General features: G+C 45.4%; 1 protein-coding gene across 2 annotated transcripts in view; it reads left to right on the forward strand.

Annotated features, from left to right (window-relative positions):
- The first annotated feature begins 6,839 nt into the window (after nt 1-6,839).
- Slc6a3 (solute carrier family 6 member 3) overlaps nt 6,840-23,500 on the forward strand; it is a 39,455-nt gene continuing 22,794 nt past the window's right edge. Inside the window, exons 1-4 of one of the 2 annotated variants that reach the window (XM_021180149.1) lie at nt 6,840-6,953; nt 8,559-8,887; nt 10,936-11,067; nt 14,831-15,062. In XM_021180149.1, the coding sequence (XP_021035808.1) occupies nt 8,602-8,887; nt 10,936-11,067; nt 14,831-15,062 (650 nt within the window). In that variant the 5' untranslated portion in view covers nt 6,840-6,953; nt 8,559-8,601. The remainder of the gene's footprint in view (nt 6,954-8,558; nt 8,888-10,935; nt 11,068-14,830; nt 15,063-23,500) is intronic. The other variant, XM_029484981.1, reaches the window with a different exon arrangement.

Here is a 23,500-nt window from a genome sequence, read left to right on the forward strand (position 1 = left end):
GAGGGAGAGGGAGAGGGAGAGGGAGAGGGGGAGGGAGAACATCTGGCATAGACTTTTGATGACTAATATATGAGCCTATATATCCTGCCTTAGTTAGGGTTTCTATCAATGTGAAGAGACACCATGGCGATTCCAACTCTTACAAAGGAAAACATTTAATTGGGGTTGACTTACAGGTCCAGAGGTTCAGTTCGTTATCATCATGGTAGGAAGCATGGCAAGCACATAGGCAGACATGGTGTTGGAGAAGGAGCCAAGAGTTCTACATCTGGACCAGCAGGCAACAGGAAGAGACAGACACTGGGTCTGGTTTAGCATTTAAAACCCCAAAGCCAACCCACAATGACACACCTCCTCCAAAAGACCACACCCAACCCAAGAAGACCACACCTACTGCAAGACCACATCCACCCCAAAAAGACCACACCCACCCCAAGAAGACCACACTCCCAAATCACTACTCTCTATGAGCCTATGTGAGCCATTTTTCTTTCTTTCTTTTATTTTTAAAGATTTATTTATTTATTTTATGTATATGAGTACACTGTAGCTGTCTTCAGACACACCAGAAGAGGGCATCAGATAACATTGCAGATGGTTGTGAGCTACCGTGGGGTTGCTGGGAATTGAACTCTAGACCTTTGGAAGAGCAGTCAGTGTTCTTAAACACTGAGCCATCCCTCCAGCCCCAAGCCATTTTTCTTCAAACCACAACAAAAGCACCACCTGTTTTCTCTTTTCCTTTTCCTTCCTTCCTTCCTTCTTTTCCTTTCCCAATGTTGTTCCATTAGAGAAAGTTGATTGTTCCTCCCCCATGAATATAAATGACAGTTCTGTTGTTAACATTTACTCAAGTGGCTGGGTTTACATTCATTCATTCATTCATTCATTTTTTAAAAAAAGATAAAAATAAAACAAAATATCAAATCAAACTCAGACAAAACACACAAACAGAAAAAAAAGAGCCCAAGAGAGGTCACAGAAACCCACTCATTTGTATGCTCAGTAATCCCATAAAAGCACTAAACTGGAAGCTGTAATACTTATGCTGAGAACCTAGTACAACCCTGTGTATGCTGCTTCAGTCTCTGTGAGTTCATAGGAGTTTTGCTCATGTTGATTTAGAGGGCCTGTTCCCTTGGTGTCTTCCCACCTCCTATTCTGTGGGGTTCCCTGAGCTCTGAAAGAAAGGATTTGTCTTAGTTAGGGTTTCTATTGCTACAGTGAAACACCATGAGCAAAAGCAAGTTGGGCGTGAAACTTACACTTCCACATTGCTAATCATCACCGAAGGAAGTCAGGACAGGAACTCAAACATGACAGAAACCTGGAGGCAGGGGCTGATGCAGAGGCCATGGAGGGATGCTACTTATAGGCTTGCTCCCATGGCTTTGTTCAGCTTGCTTTCTTATAGAACCCAGGAGCACCAGCCCAGAGATGACACCTCCCACAATGGACTGGGCACTCCCACAATGATCACTAAAATATCTTACCGCTGGAATTCACGGTATTTTCTCGACTGAGGCCCCTCTCTGATGACTCTAGTGTGTGTCAAATTGACACAAAACCAGCTAGTACAACTGACCCCTTGTCAGCTTGACAAACACCTTCCTTTCTTATGCATCCCCAAGATCTCACCTTAAAAACATAAATAACGTAAAAGTCCCACAGTCTTAACAAATTCCAAACACATTAAAATTTCAGTCCCTTTAAAATAGCCAATCTCTTTCAAAAATCCAAAGTCGTTTAAAATTCAAAATCTCTCAACTGTGGGTGCCAGTAAGATACTTTCTTACTTTGAGATGGAAAAATCATAGCATAGTCACAATCAAATAAAATCAAAACCAAATTTGAACTGTCCAATGACTGGGATCCACTAGTTATCTTATGAACCCCTCCAAAGGGCTTGGGTCTCTTCTCCAGCTCTGCCTTCTTCTCTATCACACACAGCCTGTCTTCTAGACTCCAAACGGCTCCACTCCATAGCTGCTCCTGTTCATACCATAGTACTGGTGTCTCCAAATCTGTTTGATCCCTTGCTGCAAGTGGGTTGCATTTTCACTAACAGTCTCTCATAGCTCTCTTCCTGGTGCTAAGCCCTAGCTGCTCTCCATGACTCCTTCATGATTTCAAAACCAGTACCACCTGGGTAACTTACACATTACCAAGTCCAGCTGCCAGCATGAGGTATACGGCCTTGGCTATCTCTGGATCACAGCTGCTCTGTGCCCTCATAAAACACTTCCCAGAAGATTTCACCTCAGTGGAGGTGGTCTCATCTTAATCATCACTAAGCTCTTAGCTCCAGCATCAATTTGTTGTCTCAGTAATGCAAAGGTTTCACTTCAGTGGTGTTGGTCTCTTGCTAACTGTGATTGATTCTTCAGCCCCAGCTGGCAAGAATAATAGAATCTTAATTCAAAATGGCAAATGGCTTTGATAGAGTCTAAACTTTCCTTTGAAACTTCACAAGCCAAGCCTCCATCTTCTGCTCTGCTTTCAACATTCTTATCTTCCAAACTAAAAAAAAAAAAAAAAAAAAGCCAAACAAACAACAACAAAATAGTCCAAGGAAGTCTCAAAACTCAATGGCTTTTCTAGCCAAAAGTTCCAAAGTCCTTCCACAACCCCCCCCACAAAAAAAAAAAAAAAACCATGGTTAAATCTGTCTGTCACAGTACTCCACTCCTGGTTCCAACTTGTCTTGGAAACACCCTTGTTAGGGTTTCTATTGCTGAAAACAAACAAACAAACAAACAAAAACCCAAAAAACCAAAACCAAAAAACCATGACTAAGAAGCAAGTTGTGGAGGAAAGGGTTTATTCCCATTACACTTCCTCATCGCTGGCAGTTCATCACTGAAGGAAGTCAGGGCAGGAACCTGGAGGCAGGAGCTGATGCAGAGGCCATGGAGGGATGCTGCTTACTGGCTTGCTTCTCCTGGATTGTGCAGCCTGCTTTCTCATAGATCCCAGGACGACCAGCCCAAGGATGGAACCACCCACGATGGGATGAGCCCTCCCCCATTAATCACTAATTTAAAAAATGTCTTACAGTTGGAGTTTTTTGAAGGCATTTTTCTCAGTTAAGGCTCCCTCCATTCAAATAACCCTAGCACGTGTCAAGTAGACATAAGACTAGCCAGCACAGTTGGTTATTCTTACAAGCTTGGTGCCACCATTGCCCTAGTGTATCTTGCAGATGGTACACCACTGTAGATAAAGGGTTTGTGGCTGGCCTGGTGTTTACATTTCTCTTTTGATCGCCCACAGAGTACCTTCTTGTTACAAAGATCCTGGAACATATGTGGGCACCAGCTTGGTATCTTTATGTTCGATGAGTTGTGTTTGTGTTGTCTTCAAACTGGGGACTGACTTGCTACCAGTTTGTGGAAAGCAACAGTCTTAGCAATAGCCTGGTTTGTTTTCTGAAATCCAGTGGAACACCTTTGGCCAACAGTTTAGTTTGATGTAACCCAAACTCAGTGCTGGAAGCTTTGTTTGATGACAAGACATCGCCATTTGGGTCTGTCTCTAATTGCTTGTCAATTACACACACATACACACACACACACACCTTTTGTTTTAGGAGGTTTCTACTATATTATCCAATACTCTGAGCCGATAGCCTCAGCAACAACCATAAGGAACTGAGCTCTACATTCAGCAAAAGTTCTAACATGCAAAGATCGGCTGTTCAACTAGGTTTGATTAACTGAGAGCCAACCACACTGGATCTACCAGCACACGCCCAGAAAGGGAGGTAGAGATGCTTGCACTCTCAGTTCTCTGTCATTTGTGATGAGGGCTGAAGACACAGCCAGTCCCCTCAACTCATTTCTCTGAGAACACACAAAGTCCCACTGTCCTAGCTGCATGGTTAGGAATCAGGTGTGGCAGGAGTAAAGGTTTCCTGGATATGGGACGTTGGCCAATATGCATCACGTGGTCTCTCCCTGTCACTGAGCTTTGACACTACTAACCTGGTGTGTTTTGTCTCTATGCCACCTCAATTTTGTCTCTATGTCACTTTACTCCTCACACCATAGGTATTCTAAAGGTCCCATTGTGCAATGGTATTTCTTTCCATACACCCTGGGTAGTGCAGATCATTCTTTTGTTTCCTCAGGGCTCTTCTTGGATTTTGTCTCTGTTTTACGAGTGGTACGAACCTAAGATCTGCCCTGTACCTCTGTTCTTAAATGGTCCTCTAGCTACTTCCTTCCTTACTCAGCCATCTGGTTTACTTGATGACATCAGTTGTTTTCAGATGACTTCAGGAGGCCTACATTGGGCTCCTGCCCCTTTCTTGACATCAGAATTACTACTGAACACCATGTTGGTAAAATGCACTAAAGATAACCTCAAAGTCATCAAAATGCTTTGGGGTCACATTTAGGAATAAAAATTCAACTCTCCTCCCTTGCTAATGCTTGACTGATTAGTGAGCCCAGGTCTGAGTCTTTCACTTCCCTGAGTCCGTCCTGTATCGTCTGTCTGTCCCCAACAAGAGGCTTCACTCTGTATGTATTGAGCAGAACAGAAAGCATAGGATGAGAAATGAGAGATTTACAGAAATCTTCAACAGAGTTTTATATGGTATTAAGTTATTGATTCTAACTGACCTAGAAATACTCAGTACTAACAATAAAACTTTATCAAGCTATATCCACAGGTTGATTCCAATGATTGTGGATATTTGTTGTATAGAGTTGCTTCCAGGCCATTTGCTAATTTCAGCAAATGATTACCACCACACACACACACACACACACACACACACACTACTCTGGATCAGGGCCATGGAAGAGTATATAACTTAAGATTAAAGTTATGTATTAGTGTAGGTTGTGAGAGGGCACACTACTTGGGAAACTGAGGCAAGTAAAGTTGCTTGTTACATTGTTCTCTTAAAGGCAAGTTAAACTTCAAAAGGTTGGTTACAAAGTAGGATGGAAGATTATGTCTTCGATGATCCCAGAATCTCTTACCTCAGTTGTGAGGTCCAGGAAAGACCAGCCTCTTTGAATGTAAGAGGTATTGGCATAACACTGTTTTATGACAGAATAGAGGCAAAGAGATAGCCCTTAGTGTGTTAGCCATTAGAGGTGATACCACTATCTCCTCAAGCCCCTGTTACCAGCTGGAATGTCAAGGACATTATTCCCCTACCCTCATCTACATGTGGAAGCCATAGCCTCTCCTGTCAGATGCTATTCAGAGTCAGGTCTTGGGTTTCATTGGCTCTCCTCAAAAACGTTATTATTATTATTATTATTTTGTCTTATAAAATGGCCCTGGGGAGCTCTGCACACCTCTGCCCTACAGAGACCCTAGAGAACTTCCCATTTGCCATGGGAGCAGCCCTCTCCAAATCCTCCCTGGGGATCTGAGACTTCTAAGCCTTTACAGGAATAAATGTTTGTTGACTGACTCCAAGGTTGTAATGTTTCTCCACAGCAGCTCCAGCTGACCACTGACAGCTGTAGCAGTGTGCCCTCCCCATTCTAATCTCACTTGGAAAAACAGCTCTAAAAACAGCTCCTGCTAGGCATCTGCCTCATTTGGGGGGGGGGGCTGAAGGGAAGCGATAAGGCCACAGGACATGGGTACAGAGAAGGAACCAGAAAGATAAGGGCCCAGCCATTTTGGGGTCCCAACTAGAATGAGACACTGCTAGGAACTTGGTTCAGTGGAGCCTGCAGGTGAGATACTTCCTCTAGGGTCCCTCGCTCTGGTCAAACCTCTCAGCTATTCTCAGGGAAAGCAGAAATGGAAAAGAAGGGCATGAGGAGGTGCTGGGAATGGGGAAGGCATGCAGAGAGGAAAAGGGCTTACCCTAGGACCTGCTTACATTTGGGTGTCCTGGACCTCTCTAGGTGGCCGAATGTCACACCCATCTGGGCAGGAGGATTCCAGTTCCTAGTCCTTTAGCCCTTGAAACAGGAATATTGGCCACACAGGCTTTATAGGTCCCTCCAGGAAAATCGGTTTCTGAAGCAGGCTGACTGGAAGGAGCCTCCGAGTTTGGATCAGATGGCCTGGATCCGTGTAAAAAAGTATGCTCAGAAGAGAACAGAGGCACACATTACAAACATGCACTTGTGACCATGGGACCTGAGAAAGGTGGCAGAGAATCAGGACCCATCAAAGGGGTATTGGAACTTTAGTGCCTAAGGCGCTCACGGAGTGAGGAGGGAAGAGTGCCTGAGCAAACTGGTCAGGGCAAGGACAAGACTTGTTGTGACCTGGCTAGGAACGCAGGTGGGCCACCTCCACAGCACCGGGAGGTGCGTCCCACTTGCTTTGTCTCCGAGCGGAACTGGAGATGGAAAATCTTGCTCGCAGGTTGGTTGTTCAGGGACAAGGGAGCAGGGTCGGCGAGTCATACAACATCGAAGGGAAAACTGGGGAGACCCGGGTGAGCCTTGGGAGCTCCGCACAGATCCACGTGCGCTCGCCACTTCACTCTCTTCCCGGGATCTGTTTCTGACAACCTTGCTGAAACCAGTTGTTGGGAGACTCATGCAGGCGCTGGCCGAGGAGAGCGAACAGGGACGGAGACTTGGAATGCTCCCTCCTGGAAACCAACTGTCCCTCTGGTCCGCAACGCGTCCAACCTGGAGATACCCTGCAGATCCCACGTGGCTGAGACTCTATAACCTTGCAAAGACACCTGCCAAACTCCTTGCCTGCCGAGGCTCAGTGGCCTCTAGCTCCCCGCAGTCATCCTAGTCCCCAAGTGGTGCAGGGGCGCTGCCCAGCCTGTCCTCCGCCCACCCTGGGCGGGACAGAGGCGGAGCCAGTGCCAGTGGGCGCCCCCCGACGGCGGGCGGGGCTAGGCGGACCGACCCTGAGGCCGGATAAGAGCTCGAGGCTGAGACCTGCCAGAGCTGTGAAGCGCGACTGGAGGCTTACAGGACCTCAAAGCTGAAGTCTGACGCAGGAGGCAGGTAAGGACCAAGATCGCTTCTTACTTATCCTGGGCAGAGGCATCTTCACTGCTCCACTGACTCTGGACGGCCGTCCGGTGGAGCAAGGGGCAGAAACCACAGCCGACAGGGTCCAAGTTGCCAACAGCCAGGGTTTTGGAGAGCAGCTCCTTCCAATACAGAACTAAGGGGTGTGCACTCAGTGCCTGTTCTCAGAGCATAGGATTCCACAGAGCCCAGACTCAAGACCTGGTTCATAGAGGTTGATGCTTCCCAGAGGGAAATGGCTGTCTGTGGCTGAGGCTGAGCATCACGGACCCTCGGTGATGGGCCCTTGGGGTTATTTTCACAACATGCCAAAAAGCTCCATCTCTGTTCTCCGTTTTGTTTATTTGTTGTGTTTTGTTTTGTCTTTTCTGTAAGCCGGGGCTGAATTCAGGTTGTGGGGAGAAAGCAGAAAATCTTGGTTTATGAGCCACCTGTTTCCTGATCCAGCCGGTGAAGAAAGATGTTTTCTCAGGGGCCATTTTGCTATCTGTGCCTAAACCTCGCCTCTGAGCTGTGAGTTGAGGAGTAGGGTGGGGCAGACAGGTACCTCTGTACCTGTGTCTGTGAGAGAGCTGGGGACGCAGCCTGGGACCAGGTCCTTTGCTCAGCATCTTGCCATCTCTCAAGCAACGTAGGGAGCTGTCCTACCTGCTCCCTAGCAGCTGCCACCCTCTAGCCCATCTTTGGCACATGTGAGGAATTTGCATTTGGGTTTGTCACCAGGGTAAAGAGGCCACAGAGAAGTGGTGCATAAAATAACTTCTGTCAGGAGTTTTTGTTTAGGGATGCAGAGGAAAGTCACCCCATTAGAGCAGCCACCCACATGTCAGGCTTCCATCAGTGTGCTTGTCTGAGTTCAGTGGAAACAGGCTGTCACTGGGCGAGAGTGCTGCTGCCTCCCTTATGCCCCATGGCCCTGGCTCTGCAGAAGCATAAGGCAGGGCTTCTCTGGGAGTGCTGCTAGTGTAGCAGTGGCCTGATCCTTCGCCTGGTGACATTCTGGTAACTCCCTGTCAGCTCAAAGGCCGGTGAAGCCATGGTCATGGGCAGGGTGGTCTGTACGCACTCTCCTTGGAGAAACCAATGTCCCGTTTGTTTTAAACTTTTCGTTACTGTAGCTGATTTTGGTTATATTCACTTTGCTTTTTGTTGTACTACTAAGTATTAAAAAAGCTACACATCCTTGCAAAGACTGAAGTGAGCGGTATGCTGTTGGCAGGGTGTAAAGTTGCCCCCCCCCACCCCGGGAATGTGGGTAAGCAATGCAGGCAGCATCTGAGATTGTTATTAAGAAGCAAATTAGAAGTCACACAAGCCGGCATTAATGTGAATGAGGGCTTTGGCGGGAAAGAGGATGTGTCTATTTCTAGTCTCCAGAGCCAATCTCTCCCATCTCTGTGAACCCCTTCCCTCCCTGCCCCTGCACATCCCCCTAGCTATCTTTTATCCTAGCCATGGAATTTCAGGTGCTTGGACTACCTCGGGTCTCTGTGTTCAACCCAAGCACCCTCTAGACATGGCTACTGAATCTGTGCATTGCTGTGTGGTTTTGTTTTGTTTTATTTATGTTGGCTAAAGTCGAAGAAGAAAGAAACAGACTTCCTCGGGCTCCCGTCTACCCATGAGTAAAAGCAAATGCTCCGTGGGACCAATGTCTTCTGTGGTGGCCCCGGCTAAAGAGCCCAATGCTGTGGGCCCCAGAGAGGTGGAGCTCATCCTGGTCAAGGAGCAGAATGGAGTGCAGCTGACCAACTCCACCCTCATCAACCCACCGCAGACACCGGTGGAGGTTCAAGAGCGGGAGACCTGGAGCAAGAAAATCGATTTCCTGCTCTCAGTCATCGGCTTCGCTGTCGACCTGGCCAATGTCTGGAGGTTTCCCTACCTGTGCTACAAAAATGGTGGAGGTGAGTGTGGCCTGGCCTCCTGTGCTTTCTGAGGGTGGGGCCATGACAGGGGACTCAGGGGTGCAGTGGAGGCCATGGGAGTCATGGTACAGTGGGGGCTGTGATCTCAAGAAACGCTCACAGTGAAGGCTGAGGAGATGACTCAGTCAGTAAAGCGCTTCTTGCACAAGCACGAAGACCTGAGTTTGATCTCCAGAACACACATACAAAAGTGTGTGCAGGGCATGGTACACACACTTGTAATGCTAGTTAGTACTAGGAAGGTGGAGACAACCCTGGGGATTGGTAGCCAACCAGAGTCAGTCTAGCCTGTCTAGGGAGCACCAGGCCAATGACAGACACTGTCTCAAAAAATCAAGGTGTCTGAGGAATGACACTCAAGAATGATCCCTGGCCTCCCAGGCATACAGAAGCATGCTTCTGCATACACAGGAAATTGCTCACAGCGGGAAATGCTTTCAGTGAGACAATCCTGTCTTCCTATAGGATAGTGGGGCTGCTTCGCCAGCAGCAGTAGTTTTCAGCCTTTTCAAACAGTAGAGCTCAGAGAAAATCTGACAGCCAAGGAATATGGAACCCAGAAAGCAGAAAGGAGAAGGAAGTAGGTGGAGGCATTAAGCCCTGATTTCTTATTCCACTAGTATTTTTAATTTGGAAGGAAAATTCTCAAAGGTCAAAATGTGTTTTCAGTCATCATCAGCAGTGCCTATAAAGTTTTTGAACTTTGTAAAATTTCAAGTTGAACTGAGGAGAGAAGATGATGCCCCTGAACTGAAATATAAATACCCATCTTATCTATGTATGGCCATAGCATCCTGAACTCAGATGATCTTGTCTGAAATATACTCATCTCTGCTACCTCTTCTCTTCCTCCCTCCCTGCTCTGTCCTTCCTTCCTTCCTTCCTTCCTTCCTTCCTTCCTTCCTTCCTTTCTCTCTCCCTCCCTCCCTCCCTCCCTTCCATTCTTTAAATACAGTTATGGGAGTTGAACCCATAGCTTTTTACATGCTGGCAAGTGCTTGACCACAGAGTCACATCCATTGACCTCTTGGATTTTTTAGTTGGAGTAAGGATTTCACTGTTTCCTAGGCAATTCTTTAACTCTTTCTGTAGATCACACAGGCCTTAAACATTGGCCTCTAGAGTAGCTTGGACTATGGTCTCTGCCACCAAGCCTGGCTCCCCTACTTTCTCATCTCAGCTTTAGATCCATAGTTGTGCAGTAGGGCTAAAAAGAGGGCAAGGAACAGATTTACCAAAGAAATTCAAGTTGAGCCCAAAAGGCCTCTGTTTTCATGGCTTGGTCTCCCTGAGTGGCTGCAGGGTATGAAGAATTGCTTTGGGAAGGAAGAGCTGAAGCAAATCCATGAGCACAGTGGCCTCATTATGTGCTCTTAATGCCCAAGGTCTCAGCAGCTCCAGTAGGTGACCCAAAGACATAGGTGAGGAGCCTCCTAGCTCATCCAAACCCCAGAAAAAAGCTGTGGTCAATCTCTGCCTCAACCACAGTCATATTTTGGGGACCAAGCAGACTTGGGTGTGGTGACTTTTGTGCAGTCCAAGCCCCGCAGTCCATCCAGCTCCAGGAACCTCCTGGCAGCAGAAATTCAGCTCTGGTCCCCAGAGAGGTGAGCTGTAAATGCCAGGATTGGGTCACAGATCCCAGGACCATAACCCTCAGGGGCAAACAAGATCAAGACAAAGTGGGGCCTGGCATGAAGAGGCAGGCAGTGCTAAGAACTGGGCTGAGACATGACTCAGGGCCTTGCCTGCCTTGCTTCTGGATGAGCTCAGGACATGGGGTCAGGGGACAACCAGAGGCATTAAGGGGGCTATGTCCAACACTGACAACAGCTGCAACAGGCAAGGAGGTTCACCACCAATCCAGAATATCCCCTTGGGTGGTAGCTATACGGGAGCCTTCCACTTTAGTCAGGAAGCTGGGTGACAAAGTCATACTCGAGGATGCAACATTGGGGTCCACATGCAAATGATGAAAACTGCCCCTGCCCATGGCCCTCAAGTTGAAGCTACTGTTCTATGCACAGGTGCCTTCCTGGTGCCCTACCTGCTCTTCATGGTTATTGCTGGGATGCCCCTCTTCTATATGGAGCTGGCTCTCGGGCAGTTCAACAGAGAAGGAGCTGCTGGTGTCTGGAAGATCTGCCCTGTCCTGAAAGGTAATATGCAGGGACGTGTCCCACAAAAGACATTGCCATGTCTTTGGGGGTTCAGAACAAGATGATGGCATTATGTGCAGGTTCCAACTTCCTAAACTGTGAGGACATATGTACATGACTGTGGGTCATACCTTAAAGACTGGTATGACCAGGAATCTTCTAGAACATTCCTTGCTCCCAGGCCAGGCTTCCCTAAAGCTAAGTGATGGTATTTTTGTCAGGGTGTTAAAAATACCTATGAATCTGCCATGTGTCTATCAACCATCTACTTACTTATCTATGGTCTATCCAACAAGCACCATTTAAAAAAATCTATCATCTATCATCTGCCATCTATCTCTATTATTACTCATTTATCTACTTATCATCTATATACATATTATCTGTTCACCTATCAGTCATCTATCATTCATCCTTCTATCTACATATCATACATTTATAAATCATGTATCTATCAATCATCTACCTAGTTCAGTGAGTCCCAGAATGTTTATAAAAGGCCTAAGAACTATGAGGCAGAGGTACCTTACACTGAGTCTAGGTAGCCTGCTCAGTGTTTGATACTTCCCAGATGTCAGCTCCCTTGTCCCAGGAGATCCCAGCTGGAGAACACAGTGCCTTCTTCATGGGAGATACTGACACTGAGAACAAGGCTAAGGACTTCTCAATGAGTTAAAAGCCAATCCTGAATCCACCCCAGCCCTGTTTACCACCAGCCAGCTTTGGATCACTCTTATCCTGACCCACTGTCATCCCAAGGAAGATAGAGTTCCAGGAGACTTAAAGACTCTTCTTGGAAGAGACACGGTGACATTCCCCTCCAGTGGTTGGCATTTGCTGAGAAAAACGACGCTTGAAAGACTAGCATTGAGTTTTCTCAGAAGTATTTGAACAATACCTGCATAGAAGAAAGTAGAACCCCAGTTCTTTTGTGCATCATCTGTGGGCCAGTGGTTGACACCCAAGACCAGAAACTGCTGCTTTGAATAGGAGCAGCAAAGGGCTTCTCACAGCTGCTCAGCCCATGCTCTTCATGAGCATGCTGCTCTTGCCCAGTAGAAATGTGAAGTGCAGAGGTTGTTGGGCACAGACAGCAGGCTTCTCAGTTTAGGATTTGTAACTGGTAAGTGTATGAAACTGTGTTAAGAGGGACCTTATCTAAACCTCCATGCACAGCTTTAGAGCCAGACAGATCCTCTGGATATGTTACTGCACTGGATGTTCCCCCACTGTGATCAAAATGTAAGATTCAGCACTTAGGAGAACTGCACGGGACTGTCTGACACTATCGATGGTTTCTAAAGGAGGACTACTGTGGCACTTGGGAACCCTGGGACTTTAGGAGATAATTCTTGTGTTGAACTCCAATTACTATACAAGCTTTTTTGGGCCAAGGTCAATGAGCTCCATCTAAGAGCTCCAGGTGAAAATAGCTCTTGTCATTCCCTCCTAGACTATCTAGCAGTGCTAATGTGACCCAGGGAGTATATACCATTTCTGAGGCTGTGGTGGTAGCCACGATGAGCTTCAACCAAATCTGGTTTTCAGGTGACCGTTTGGAACTGAATTGGAGACCCAGCCTGCCTGTCCTTGAATAGAGGACATGTCCAAGTTGGTGGTATCCTGTAGCCTTGTGATGCCAGACGTGGATCTGCTGGACTTTTTGAGATTCATGCTCCATGACTGTGGAGTGTGACATAGATTTCCACAGGATACAACCAACCAGTGCCTCAGTCTTCGCTGGAAGTCACAAGGACTGAAAGGCCAACAGGAAGCCAGGAAAAGGGGAAAGATTCAGTGCCCAGGGCTGTGGCCAGCCCAAGAAAGCTAGTTAGCTCAAACATAGACCTACTCACAGCACAACTTCTCTCTCGGTAGTTGGGTGTGAGTGCTGGTGTACTTAACAATCCCAGCACTAAGGAATCGGAGGCATAAGGACTGCAAATTCTAGGACAATCTTGGCAGAATAAAAGGCTGTCTGAGCAAAGCTCTTCCACAAAAACCACTAAAGCATTTTTTTTTCTATTTGTAAACTATCAGTAAACCATTTTGAAGAGCTTCACGGCACTATGCAATTCTCATAACTTGGCTTGGAGCACAGTGGATGAACAGGCATTGGTCCTGATAGCTTTGTAGAGAACAGAAGACTGTGGCTATGTTACTGGATAGCTGAGAGAACCTCAAGAATGTGAACAGAGTCCAGTGAACTTGCTGCCTTAGTTTTTGGTGGTCCTATCCTCATTTCTTGGCAGCTTTCAATCCATTCCAAAGACAAGTCTATAGGCTTGAGCAGAAGCAGGGATGTGTGAAGAGCCTGTAAACCCCAGGTATGGGATCTCAGTCAGAGATGTCCTCGCAGCGCTAACCTGAGGCTGGGGAAGCTTTACTCAAAGAAGCAAATGTCAGTTTTAGTGTCTGTGTGCCATCATGGAAGCGCCTGTGTTCTCTCTCTCTCTCTCTCTCTTTCTCTCTCTCTCTCTTTCTCTCTCTCTCCCTCTCTCCCTCTCTCTCTTTCTCTCTCTCTCCCTCTCTCTCTCTCCCTCTCTCTACCTTGGCTTGTTCAATGTTACACCAGGTACAATCCCAGAGGGTCTTTTCTGCTTGTTTTTCTGACCTCCCTCATGCCTTCTCTTTCCTTCTTCATCTCTTCAAAAGTCTAAGAAAATTATCTGTATTTTCATGGCACATAAATTTAAGCTCTACATGGACAATGAAGATGGCAATTAAAATATCCAGCACAACTGTGAGATAAAAAGACTGAAAAGTTCCTCAGGAGAAGTTGGGCTAACCTGTCTCTTCCCAGTCTACCTGTCCCTGAACAGTTCTGAGTGGCTGTGAACATGCTAGGTGACTTGGGGACAGGGCATGAGTAGGTTCCAATGGCTATGTCTTGAGACACTCAGGGTGTTCTTAACATATATGGATGGATATAGATAGTTGTGTATGATCCATATGATTCTGTGTAAGCCGCCCGTGGCCACACCAACTGGATTCCTGAGTGGGAGGCTGAAGCTGTATGGAAGGAAACGTCAAGAGAATTCTGGGTGGCCCTCTATTTTCCTGAGTAATCCTGGCAATCTTGTTTACCCTTTGATAGTTTTGGATAAACCTGGGTTCTTGTGGATGGCCAAAAAAATGTCCTAGTTGGCTCTTAATGATTCATGATGGCTCTGAAGCTTTGGACATTTCTGGGTGACTCTAGATGGCCTTTGTTGGCTCTGTTAACTTGAGTGTTTCTGGCGGCCCTTATGGTTGTGGATAATTCTAAAAATTTGTTGTGGCTCTAGTAGCCATAGATAACTTTGTTTGGCTTTCCTTGGTGATTCAACAAAGCTGTAGATGACCCTAGATGGGGCCTAAATTACCCTGGCTGGTTTTTTTTTTTTTTTTTTTTTGAGTAACTGTGGTGGAAACAAATGGCCATAAGAATTCTGTGTGGCTGTGGGTGACCCTGGATGGTCAAGTGTATCCATGGCTGACCCATGGGGAGTTTCTGAATGCTCAGAGGGTGGTCTTAGATACTCTTTGATGATCTTTGATAATCCTTCTGATTCTCATCATCTCTCTGAGACATCTCTCTCTGGTATATACAGACAATTTTGAAGAGTGGCAACCCCTTCTCCATAATCACAGAATAAGGTCTTACCCATCTTTCCTGTGTGTTATGGTGCTGTGGAGTGCAAGGGATGTCAGTGCACCAGCTCAGGGTGAGTAGACGACAGAAAGGGGCATGCTGCTGATGCTGGCTCTACTGTCACCACAGGTGTGGGCTTCACTGTCATCCTCATCTCTTTCTACGTGGGCTTCTTCTACAATGTCATCATTGCATGGGCACTGCACTACTTCTTCTCCTCCTTCACCATGAACCTCCCATGGATCCACTGCAACAACACCTGGAACAGCCCCAACTGCTCTGATGCACATAGCAGCAACTCTAGCGATGGCCTGGGCCTCAACGACACCTTTGGGACCACACCCGCTGCTGAGTACTTTGAGTAAGTGAGTGGTCTGTTCTTCCTGTCCTGCCTGGAGAATGGGAGGGTTGGCAGGTCTGCGAACTCAGTTGCAACACAGAGGACACCACCCCACCTTGTTGTTCTCAAAGCTGTGCTGAACAAGTCCCTATCCTTGCCCGTACGTAGCTGCTGAGTCCTGTTCTTTATGCAGTATTATCGCACAAGGATAGTCCCATACATGCTTAGCCAAACTCTAATGATGGGGGCCTCAGGAGGGATGGGCCCTGGACTGTTGCTCAGTTGTTCTATCCTGCCCCTATAGTGGGTGGGAGGAAGCTGCTCAAGACACTGCAGCATTGCTTAGAAGGAAGGAAGGACGGGGAGCTCTGGCTTCAAGCTCCCAGGACAGAAGGCACAAAACAAGCAAGGTCTTGATTAGCTCCAGAAAGGGAGCTCTCTGAGCATTGCTGCCTGGGTGCTTCAACTTAGGCAGGCTGCTGATAGGTTGTAAGGGATGTCCCCTTGCCATGAGCTTTTCTCCTTTCTAAAGATTTCTTCACTTACTTTGCTGTAGCCCTTTCCCACACATGGTCCTAGTTTTCTTTCCCCAATGCCTTCCTAGTTTTCTGTCTCCTTGCCAGGCCTGACCTTCCACAATCCACCTGTAAGCTAGTAACCACCCCTGAAATGTATTTTCCTGAGTCCTGTCTCCCATCAGCTCTTCTATACCCTTCTTTATCATAAGGTGGCCTATCCTGGAAGGGCTGCGACACTTGCTCCCATAGGCCCACTCTTGACCTCTCTTGGAGTCTAGGCATGTGTGCATGCATACATTCACTCATATGTGTGTGCACATCTGTGAACACATGTGCATATGTATGTATACATCACAAGTATATATCTGTGTATGAATGTTAATGCTTACCACAAAGAGTCACATCATCAAAGGCAATAATTTCCTCTGAATGATTTTCAAGGTGACAGCTATGGAGATGTAAATTTACAAACATGCAAGGAAATCTGGCTCCTCCATGGGGCTCTGGAGCTGCCTGCCTCTCTTGGGACACTGCTGGTGCTGGCTTGCCCAGCTAAGGCAGGGAATGCTGAAGTGTGGCTTCTGTGTCAGACAAGGGGAAACAGCATCTAATCAGTTGCTGTCAAGATTGGGATTTCCCCTTGGACACTGACTTTTTTTTTGGTAGGACTGAACTCTCACTGGTCTATTTGAAAATGTCTTACTACCTATGTTTAAATAAATAAGAGTTCACTTACCACTTAGCAGAAGAACCTGTAGCTGGGCCAGTGCTTCTGATCTTAGTACTCAATAGGCTGAGGCAGGAGAATTGCAAATTCAAAGCCAGCCTGGACTACAAGGAAGAATCAAAAGCTTAGCAGAAGTGGCTTTGGCCAATAGAAATGAAGCCATTTCGGCTTTAAGGGAAAGCAGGTTCATTTGCAAAACAAAATGCCCTACCTTTAAAGTTTTAAAAGTGGTGCTCACTAGAGGTACTGAGATTCTGGGGAGGTGAAAGGAGACACTGCTCTGAATGTTTAGATAGAGGTTTTCCTATGGCAAGCAAATAAGAAAGAATGGTATTTTTCAAAGAATACTTCCACCATCTGTTGAAGTAGATTTCAGTGCACTTTTTAAAATTCACTTTACATTCCAATTGCAGCCTACCGCCTCTCCTCCCAGTCACACCTTCACAAGCCCCTCCCCTTATTATGCTTTCTCCTTCTCCTCAGAGAAAGGAAAGCACCCCATAGGTACAAATCCACTCGGGCACATCAAGTTGCAGCAGGACTAAGCACATCCTCTCCAACTGAGGCCAGACAAGGCGGCCCAGCTAAAAGACAGGAATCCAAAGGCAGGCAGCAGAGTCAAAGACAACCCCACCCTGCTTCAACTGTTACGTGAAGACCAAGCTGCTCATCTGCTACAAATGTATAGGGGACCTAGGTCCAGCCCCTGCGTGCTCATGGGTTGTTGGTTCTGTCTCTGTGAGCCTCCATGGGCCCAGGTTAGCCAACACTATAGGTCTTCTTGTGGTGTCCTTGATCCATTCGGTTTCCTCAATCCTTTCCCCGACTCTTCCACAAGTCTACCCAAGCTCCACCTAGTATTGGGCTATGAGTCTCTGCATCTGTTTCCATCAGCTGCTAAGTGAAGCCTCTCAAATGACAGTTGTGTTAGGCTCCTATCTATAAGCATATCAGTATCATTAATAGTGTCAGGGGTTGGTTCTTTCCCATGAGGTAGGTCTCAAGTTGGGCCAGTCACTGATTGGCCATTCCCTCAATCTCTGCTCCGTCTTTGTCCCTGCACATCTCGTAGGTCAGACACTTTTTGGATTGAAGGTTTTGTGAGTGGATTGGTGTCCCCCTCCCTCTACTAGAAGTCTTGCCTAGCTACAGGAAGTGACCACTTCAGTCTTCATATCTCCAGCAGCTAGGAGTCTCTTCTGGGGTCACCCTCATAGACTTCTGGGGACCTCCCTTGTCCCAAGTTTCTAACTCATCCTAGAGATATCCCCACATTGACTTCCATTCTGCCTCCCAGCCCTCTCCTGATCCCCATGCCCTCTTCCACCCAGTTCCGACTCTCCATCTACCTCTGATGTCTATTTTATATTACATTCTGAATAAGATTCAAGGATCATCCCTTGCACCCTCCCTGTTACTTAGCTTCTTTGAGACTGTGGATTATACCATGGTTGACCTGTACGTATGGCTAATATCCACTTATAAGTGAGTACATACCAGGTGTGTCTTTCTGGGTCTGGGTTACCTCACTCAGGATGATATTTTCTAGTTCCATCCATTTGCCTACAAATTTTCATGATGTCTTTGTTTTTAATAATTGAGTAGTATTTCATTGCATAAATGTACCATGTTTTCTTTATTCATTAATTGGTTGAGGGACATCTAGGTTGTTTTCAGTTTCTGGTCATTACGAATAAAGCTGCTATGAACATAGTTCAGCAAGTGTCCTTGTGGCATGGTGGAGCATCGTTTGGGTATATGCCCAGTAGTGGTAGAGCCGGCTCTTGAGGTAGAACTATCCCCAATTTTCTTAGAAATCACCAAATTGATTTCCAGTGGTTATGCAAGTTGGCACTCCCACCATCAATGGAGGAGTGTTCTCTTTACCACAACAGTATGTACTGTGCTTGAGTTTTTTTTTTTTTTTATCTTATTCTATTCTGACAGGTGTAAGGTGGAATCTCAGTCATTTTGATTTGCATTTCCTTGATGACTAAGAATGATGAACATTTTTAAAAATTCTTCGTGGCCATTAGAGATTCCTCGGTTGAGGATTCTGTTTACTTTTGCACACTATTTTTTATTGAGTTATTTGGTTTGTTGGAGCTTAACTTCTTGAGTTCTTTATATATTTTGGATGTTAGTCCTCTGTTGAATTTAGGGTTAATGAAAATCTTTTCCCATCCTGTAGGCTGCTGTTTTGTCCTATTGACGGTGTCCTCTGCTTCACAGAAGCTTTACAGTTTCAGAGGTCCCACTTATCGATGTTGACTTTAGTGCCTGAGCCACTAGTGTTCTGTTCAGGAAGTTGTCTCCTGTGACAGTGTGTTCATGGCTCTTCCCCAACTTTCTCTTCTATTAGATTTAGTATATCCCGTTTTATGTTGAGGTCTCTGATCCACTTGGACTTGAGTTTTGTGCAGGGTGATAAATATGGATCTATTTTCATTCTTCTACATGCAGACATCCAAAAGACCAACACCAATTATTGAAGGTGCTTTCTTCTTTTTCCATTGTATGGTTTTGACTTCTTCGTCAAAAAATCAAGTGTTTATAGGTATGTGAGTTTCAGTATTTCAGTGTCTTTGATTTGATCTCATTGATCAACCTGTCTGTTTCTGTACCAATACTATGCAATTTTTATTAGTATTATAGTACAGCTTGAGGTCAGGGATGGTGATCCTTCCAGAAGTTCTTTTATTGCACAGGATTGTTTGGGGTACCCGGAGGGTTTTGTTTTTCCATATGAAGTTGAGAATTTCTCTTTAAAGAGGTCTGTAAAGAATTGAGTTGGGAATTGCAACTAGGAATTCAATGCAATTCTAGACTTCAATGCAATTCTAATGGGAATTGCATTAAATCTGCAGATTGGTCTTGGTAAGATTATTACTATGTTAATCCTATTGATCTATGAGCACGGGCAGTCTTTCCATCTTCTGATGTCTTCAATTTATTTCTTCAGAAACTTGAAGTTTTGTCATACACATCTTTCACTTCCTTGGTTAGAGTTTCACCAAGATATGTTATATTATTTGTGGCTATTGTAAAGGGTGTTATTTCCCTATCTCTCTCTCAGTCCATTTACCATTTGTTTAAAGGAGGGCTATTGATTGTTTTGAGTTAATTTTGTATCTAGCCACATTGCTGAAGGTGTTCTCCAGTAGAATTTTGGGGGTTACTTATATATACTATCATATCATCTGAGAATAGCAATACTTTGACTTCTTCCTTTCCAATTTGTTTCCCCTTAGTCTCCTTTTAGTTGTCATATTGCTCTAGCTAGGACTTCAAGTACTATATTGAAGAGATAGGGAGAGAGTGAACAGCCTTGTCCCTGATGTTAGTGGGAGTGCTTTAAGCTCCATTTAATTTGATGTTGGCTATTGGCTCGCTGAATATTGCCTTTATTGTGTTTAGGCATGTGCCTTGCAACCCTGATCTCTCCAAAATTTTAACATGAAGGGGTGTTGGATTTTGTCAAAGACTTTTACAGCATCTGATAAGATAATCATGTCTCAAAAAAAACAAACAAAAAAAAATCATGTGATTTTTGTCTTTCAGTTTGTTTATATGGTAGATTACATTGATGGATTTTCATATATTGAACCATCCCTGCATCCCTGGGATAATGCTTACTTGATTATGGTGGATGATGTTTTTGATGTTTGCAAGTATGTTATTGAGTATTTTTATATCAATGTTCCTAAGAGAAATTGGTCTGAAATTCTTTCTTTTTTGAGTCTTTGTGTACTTCATGTATCAAGATGACTGTGGCTTCACCCTAAGATGGGTTTGGCAGTGTTCCTTATGATTTTATTTTGTGGAATAGTTTGAGGAGTATAGGCATTAGTTCCTCTTTGAAAGTCTGGTAAAATTTGGCGCTAAACCATCTGGCCGCAGACTCCCCTTCTCCCATATTAGGAGACTTTTAATGACTGCTTCTATTTTCTTTTGTTGGTTGGGGGGTTCGAGAAAGGGTTTCTCTGTGTAGCCCTGGCTGTCCTGGCACTCACTTTGCAGATCAGGCTGGCCTTGAACTCAGAAATCCGCCTGCCTCTGCCTCCCAAGTGCTGGAATTGAAGGTGCGCGCCACCACCGCCCAGCTGCTTCTATTTTCTTAGAGGTTATAGGACTGTTTAGATAGTTTACCTGATCTTGACTTAACTTTAGTAAGTGGTATCTATCAAGAAAATTGTCCAGTTGATTGGAATTTTCCAATTTTGTGGAATACAGGCTTTTGAAGTAATACCTAATGATTCTTAGGATTCCTCAGTGTCTGATGTTATGTCTTTTCATTTCTGATTCTGTTAATTTGGATACTGTCTCTCTGCCTTTTCACTTAGTTTGGATTAGGGTATTCTTAAGGCCTATTCACTATTACAGTTCCCTTACTGAACATTTTAAGGAGAAACAAAGGCCCCAAACATTACATACATATAATGAGTAAGGTTGTCATGTGTCCTATCTGTGGGAGCAGTATCTGACCTATGTAGGGGGATCAGCAAGACTGTGAGGAAAGCAGTGTCTAGGGACCCTATTGCGGGGTTTGTTTGGGGGATCCATCCGTTGCACTAAAGGAAGCTAAGAGTCAAGTCAAGCTTGAGCTGCAGTTAGCATATACACAGAGAAAAGGGTGAGTAGGTTTGCGAGCTCATGTGTCTTTCACAACTGCCAGATGAACTGAAATGTGGTTTAAAATACTTGGAAAGAGCAAAGATGTCAGCATGGGTGAGGGGTCTGGGGAACTTCCTGATTTCTCTTTGGAAGATGTTGGAAGCACTGGTTTCATTGTTGTCCTTGGTAGACATGGACTAAGCTGACTATAGGCACAGTAACCGGTTCTGCATGTAGGGCTGGCCATATCTGAGGAGCATACTTCATCCTGGACAGCTGGGCTGTAGAGTCAGAGCCTGGGAATGACATGACCAGTGTTTGTTGTCCCACCAAAGCCTGGCTGCTGTTCACCAAGGATGAGGTTGACACACTTACACTGCTCTTTTCATATCTGTTCCTACCATGTCTTAGCTGTCATATCCATGATGTGACATCACACAAGTACAGGAAGGCTGGGACTGCTCCCCACAGATGCCTGTGTCATGAGACACATCTTTCTTGTCAACCACTAACTTGGTCTTTACACACTTCATAGGGCAGTCTACACTGTCTATTTGTCAGCTCCCCATCTATGTCCCAGTCACCATTAGTAATAGATTAGTGTGTAGCCAGGGCTACAAGCCTTCACAGAGTACAGAGTTGGATACCTCTGCTCGGCAGCCTTCCTTTCCAGACTTCCACAGCTTAATTTTTAAAAGATAACATTATTTCCTTCAGTATCTACTACATAGACTAATTATATTTTTCCTCTAATTTCCTTATTTGAAAATCGCATAGAAACCAGGCTTTGGATATGCCAGACAAGGAATCTACCATAAAGTTACATCCTGTGTTGGATAGTTTTAGGTCAATTTGACAAAACTAAAGTCATCCAAAAGGAGAGAACCTCAATTAAGAAAATGCTTCCATAAGACTAAGCGGTAGGGGCTGGTGAGATGGCTCAGTGGGTAAGAGCACCCGACTGCTCTTCCGAAGGTCAGGAGTTCAAATCCCAGCAACCACATGGTGGCTCACAACCATCCGTAACGAGATCTGACTCCCTCTTCTGGAGTGTCTGAAGACAGCTACAGTGTACTTACATATAATAAATAAAAAAAAAGACTAAGCAGTAGACAAGCCTGTAAAGTTGTTCTGCATACATCCCAGCCAAGGTGCGTGGTGCATTCTTGTGGTCCTAGAACTTGAGGGTGAAAAACAGAAATAGGAGGTTTATTCAACATGTTCACATTGAGAAAAGGGACAAAACATTCCAGCTATACACACACCAAGTCCATCTTTAGGGGTCTCAACATTAGGATAAAGTTTAAGGAGGGGCCAGACTTAATGCATAACTAAGCAGTCAGACGTCGTGTGCCCGTACAACACTGGCCCATCATTGTCTCTTTCCTAAGGTGGTATAACAATTTTTAAATTTCTCCTCAGAGAAAAGTGTTCCCTCAGTCTGGCCCAGACTCTGGCTTTCTCTTCTACCCGCATGATATTCCTAGGGAAACTCCTGTTTCTTACGATCCATTATCTCAATAGTCTAATGGCCAAAGGTGAGGTGCACAAGTGTCTCTTTAGAATATCCTCATGCCTGCCAGACCAGCTACATAATCCCACTCTCATCCTTAGTACCTCACTATGAGGTAAGAATATATTTGTGAGAAACAAAGACAAATGAAGAACCAAGGTCAGAACACTGAGTTAGTGTTAGGCTGCTGGTTGTAACTGGTGGCTTTTTACTGCTCTTGGAAATGCTAGCACCATTTTGTCCCATTGGTTTGTGACAAGGTCTCACCATGAAGCCTAGGTTGGTCTCAGGGTTTTAGTCTTCCTGCTGCTGCTTCCCAAATACTGGGATGACAGGCAGCACACTCTACAATACAGGATGGAGTCCAATCATTCTTATTAGATAGTAGACCTGGTGACTTTTACTTTTTATGATAGTATTTAGCATTTGTCTTCCTTTAGGAACATGAAGTCTGTTCTGGGAAGTCAGGTGAATGGGTGCCTTGATTCTTCAGCTTTGTGCTTGTGGCTCTAGAAGTTTCTCTTGAAGGATAGTTTAGCATCTGTGTTTTCATGACTTTGTGTGACCAATAAGTCCTTTTCCATGGCTAGTGAATGACTGTTAGCCTGGGATTTAGGATCTGTGTCTAGTTGGATGAGCTGTGATAACGTCAGCTCCAGCTCCAGTGTATATTCCTCCTGGTCTTAGTTTCCTGCAGACTGCACCCTGGTGTTCAGTGAGGATTTCATTTCTAGAAGGGACCTTCTTTCCAAGACTCTGTCCTTCAATGTGATGTTTCTTGGGCTCTCTGAGCTCCAGTCCATTCTCTATGCTCAGCAAAACCCAGAACTGATCTCAGAACCCTGACCTATCCTGGCAGGGGTGAGGGCTCCTAGAGGTGAAAGTGGGTACTGGCTAGATTCATCCCCATGTGCCCGCCACCCAAATCTCAGACCTGGGTTCTGTCCAGTTCAGTATCTGGTTCCCCTTCCAGAAGGGCTAGGATCCAGGCTATATGTGGCCTCACTTCTTTATTATAGCACATGTCTGTGGGCAATGCTATAGTCTTGCCTCCTCTATATTGCAGCATGCTCCTGTGGGCAAATCC

The sequence above is a fragment of the Mus caroli genome, chromosome 13 (assembly GCF_900094665.2).
Source record: "Mus caroli chromosome 13, CAROLI_EIJ_v1.1, whole genome shotgun sequence".
Classification (NCBI taxonomy): Eukaryota; Metazoa; Chordata; class Mammalia; order Rodentia; family Muridae; genus Mus; species Mus caroli.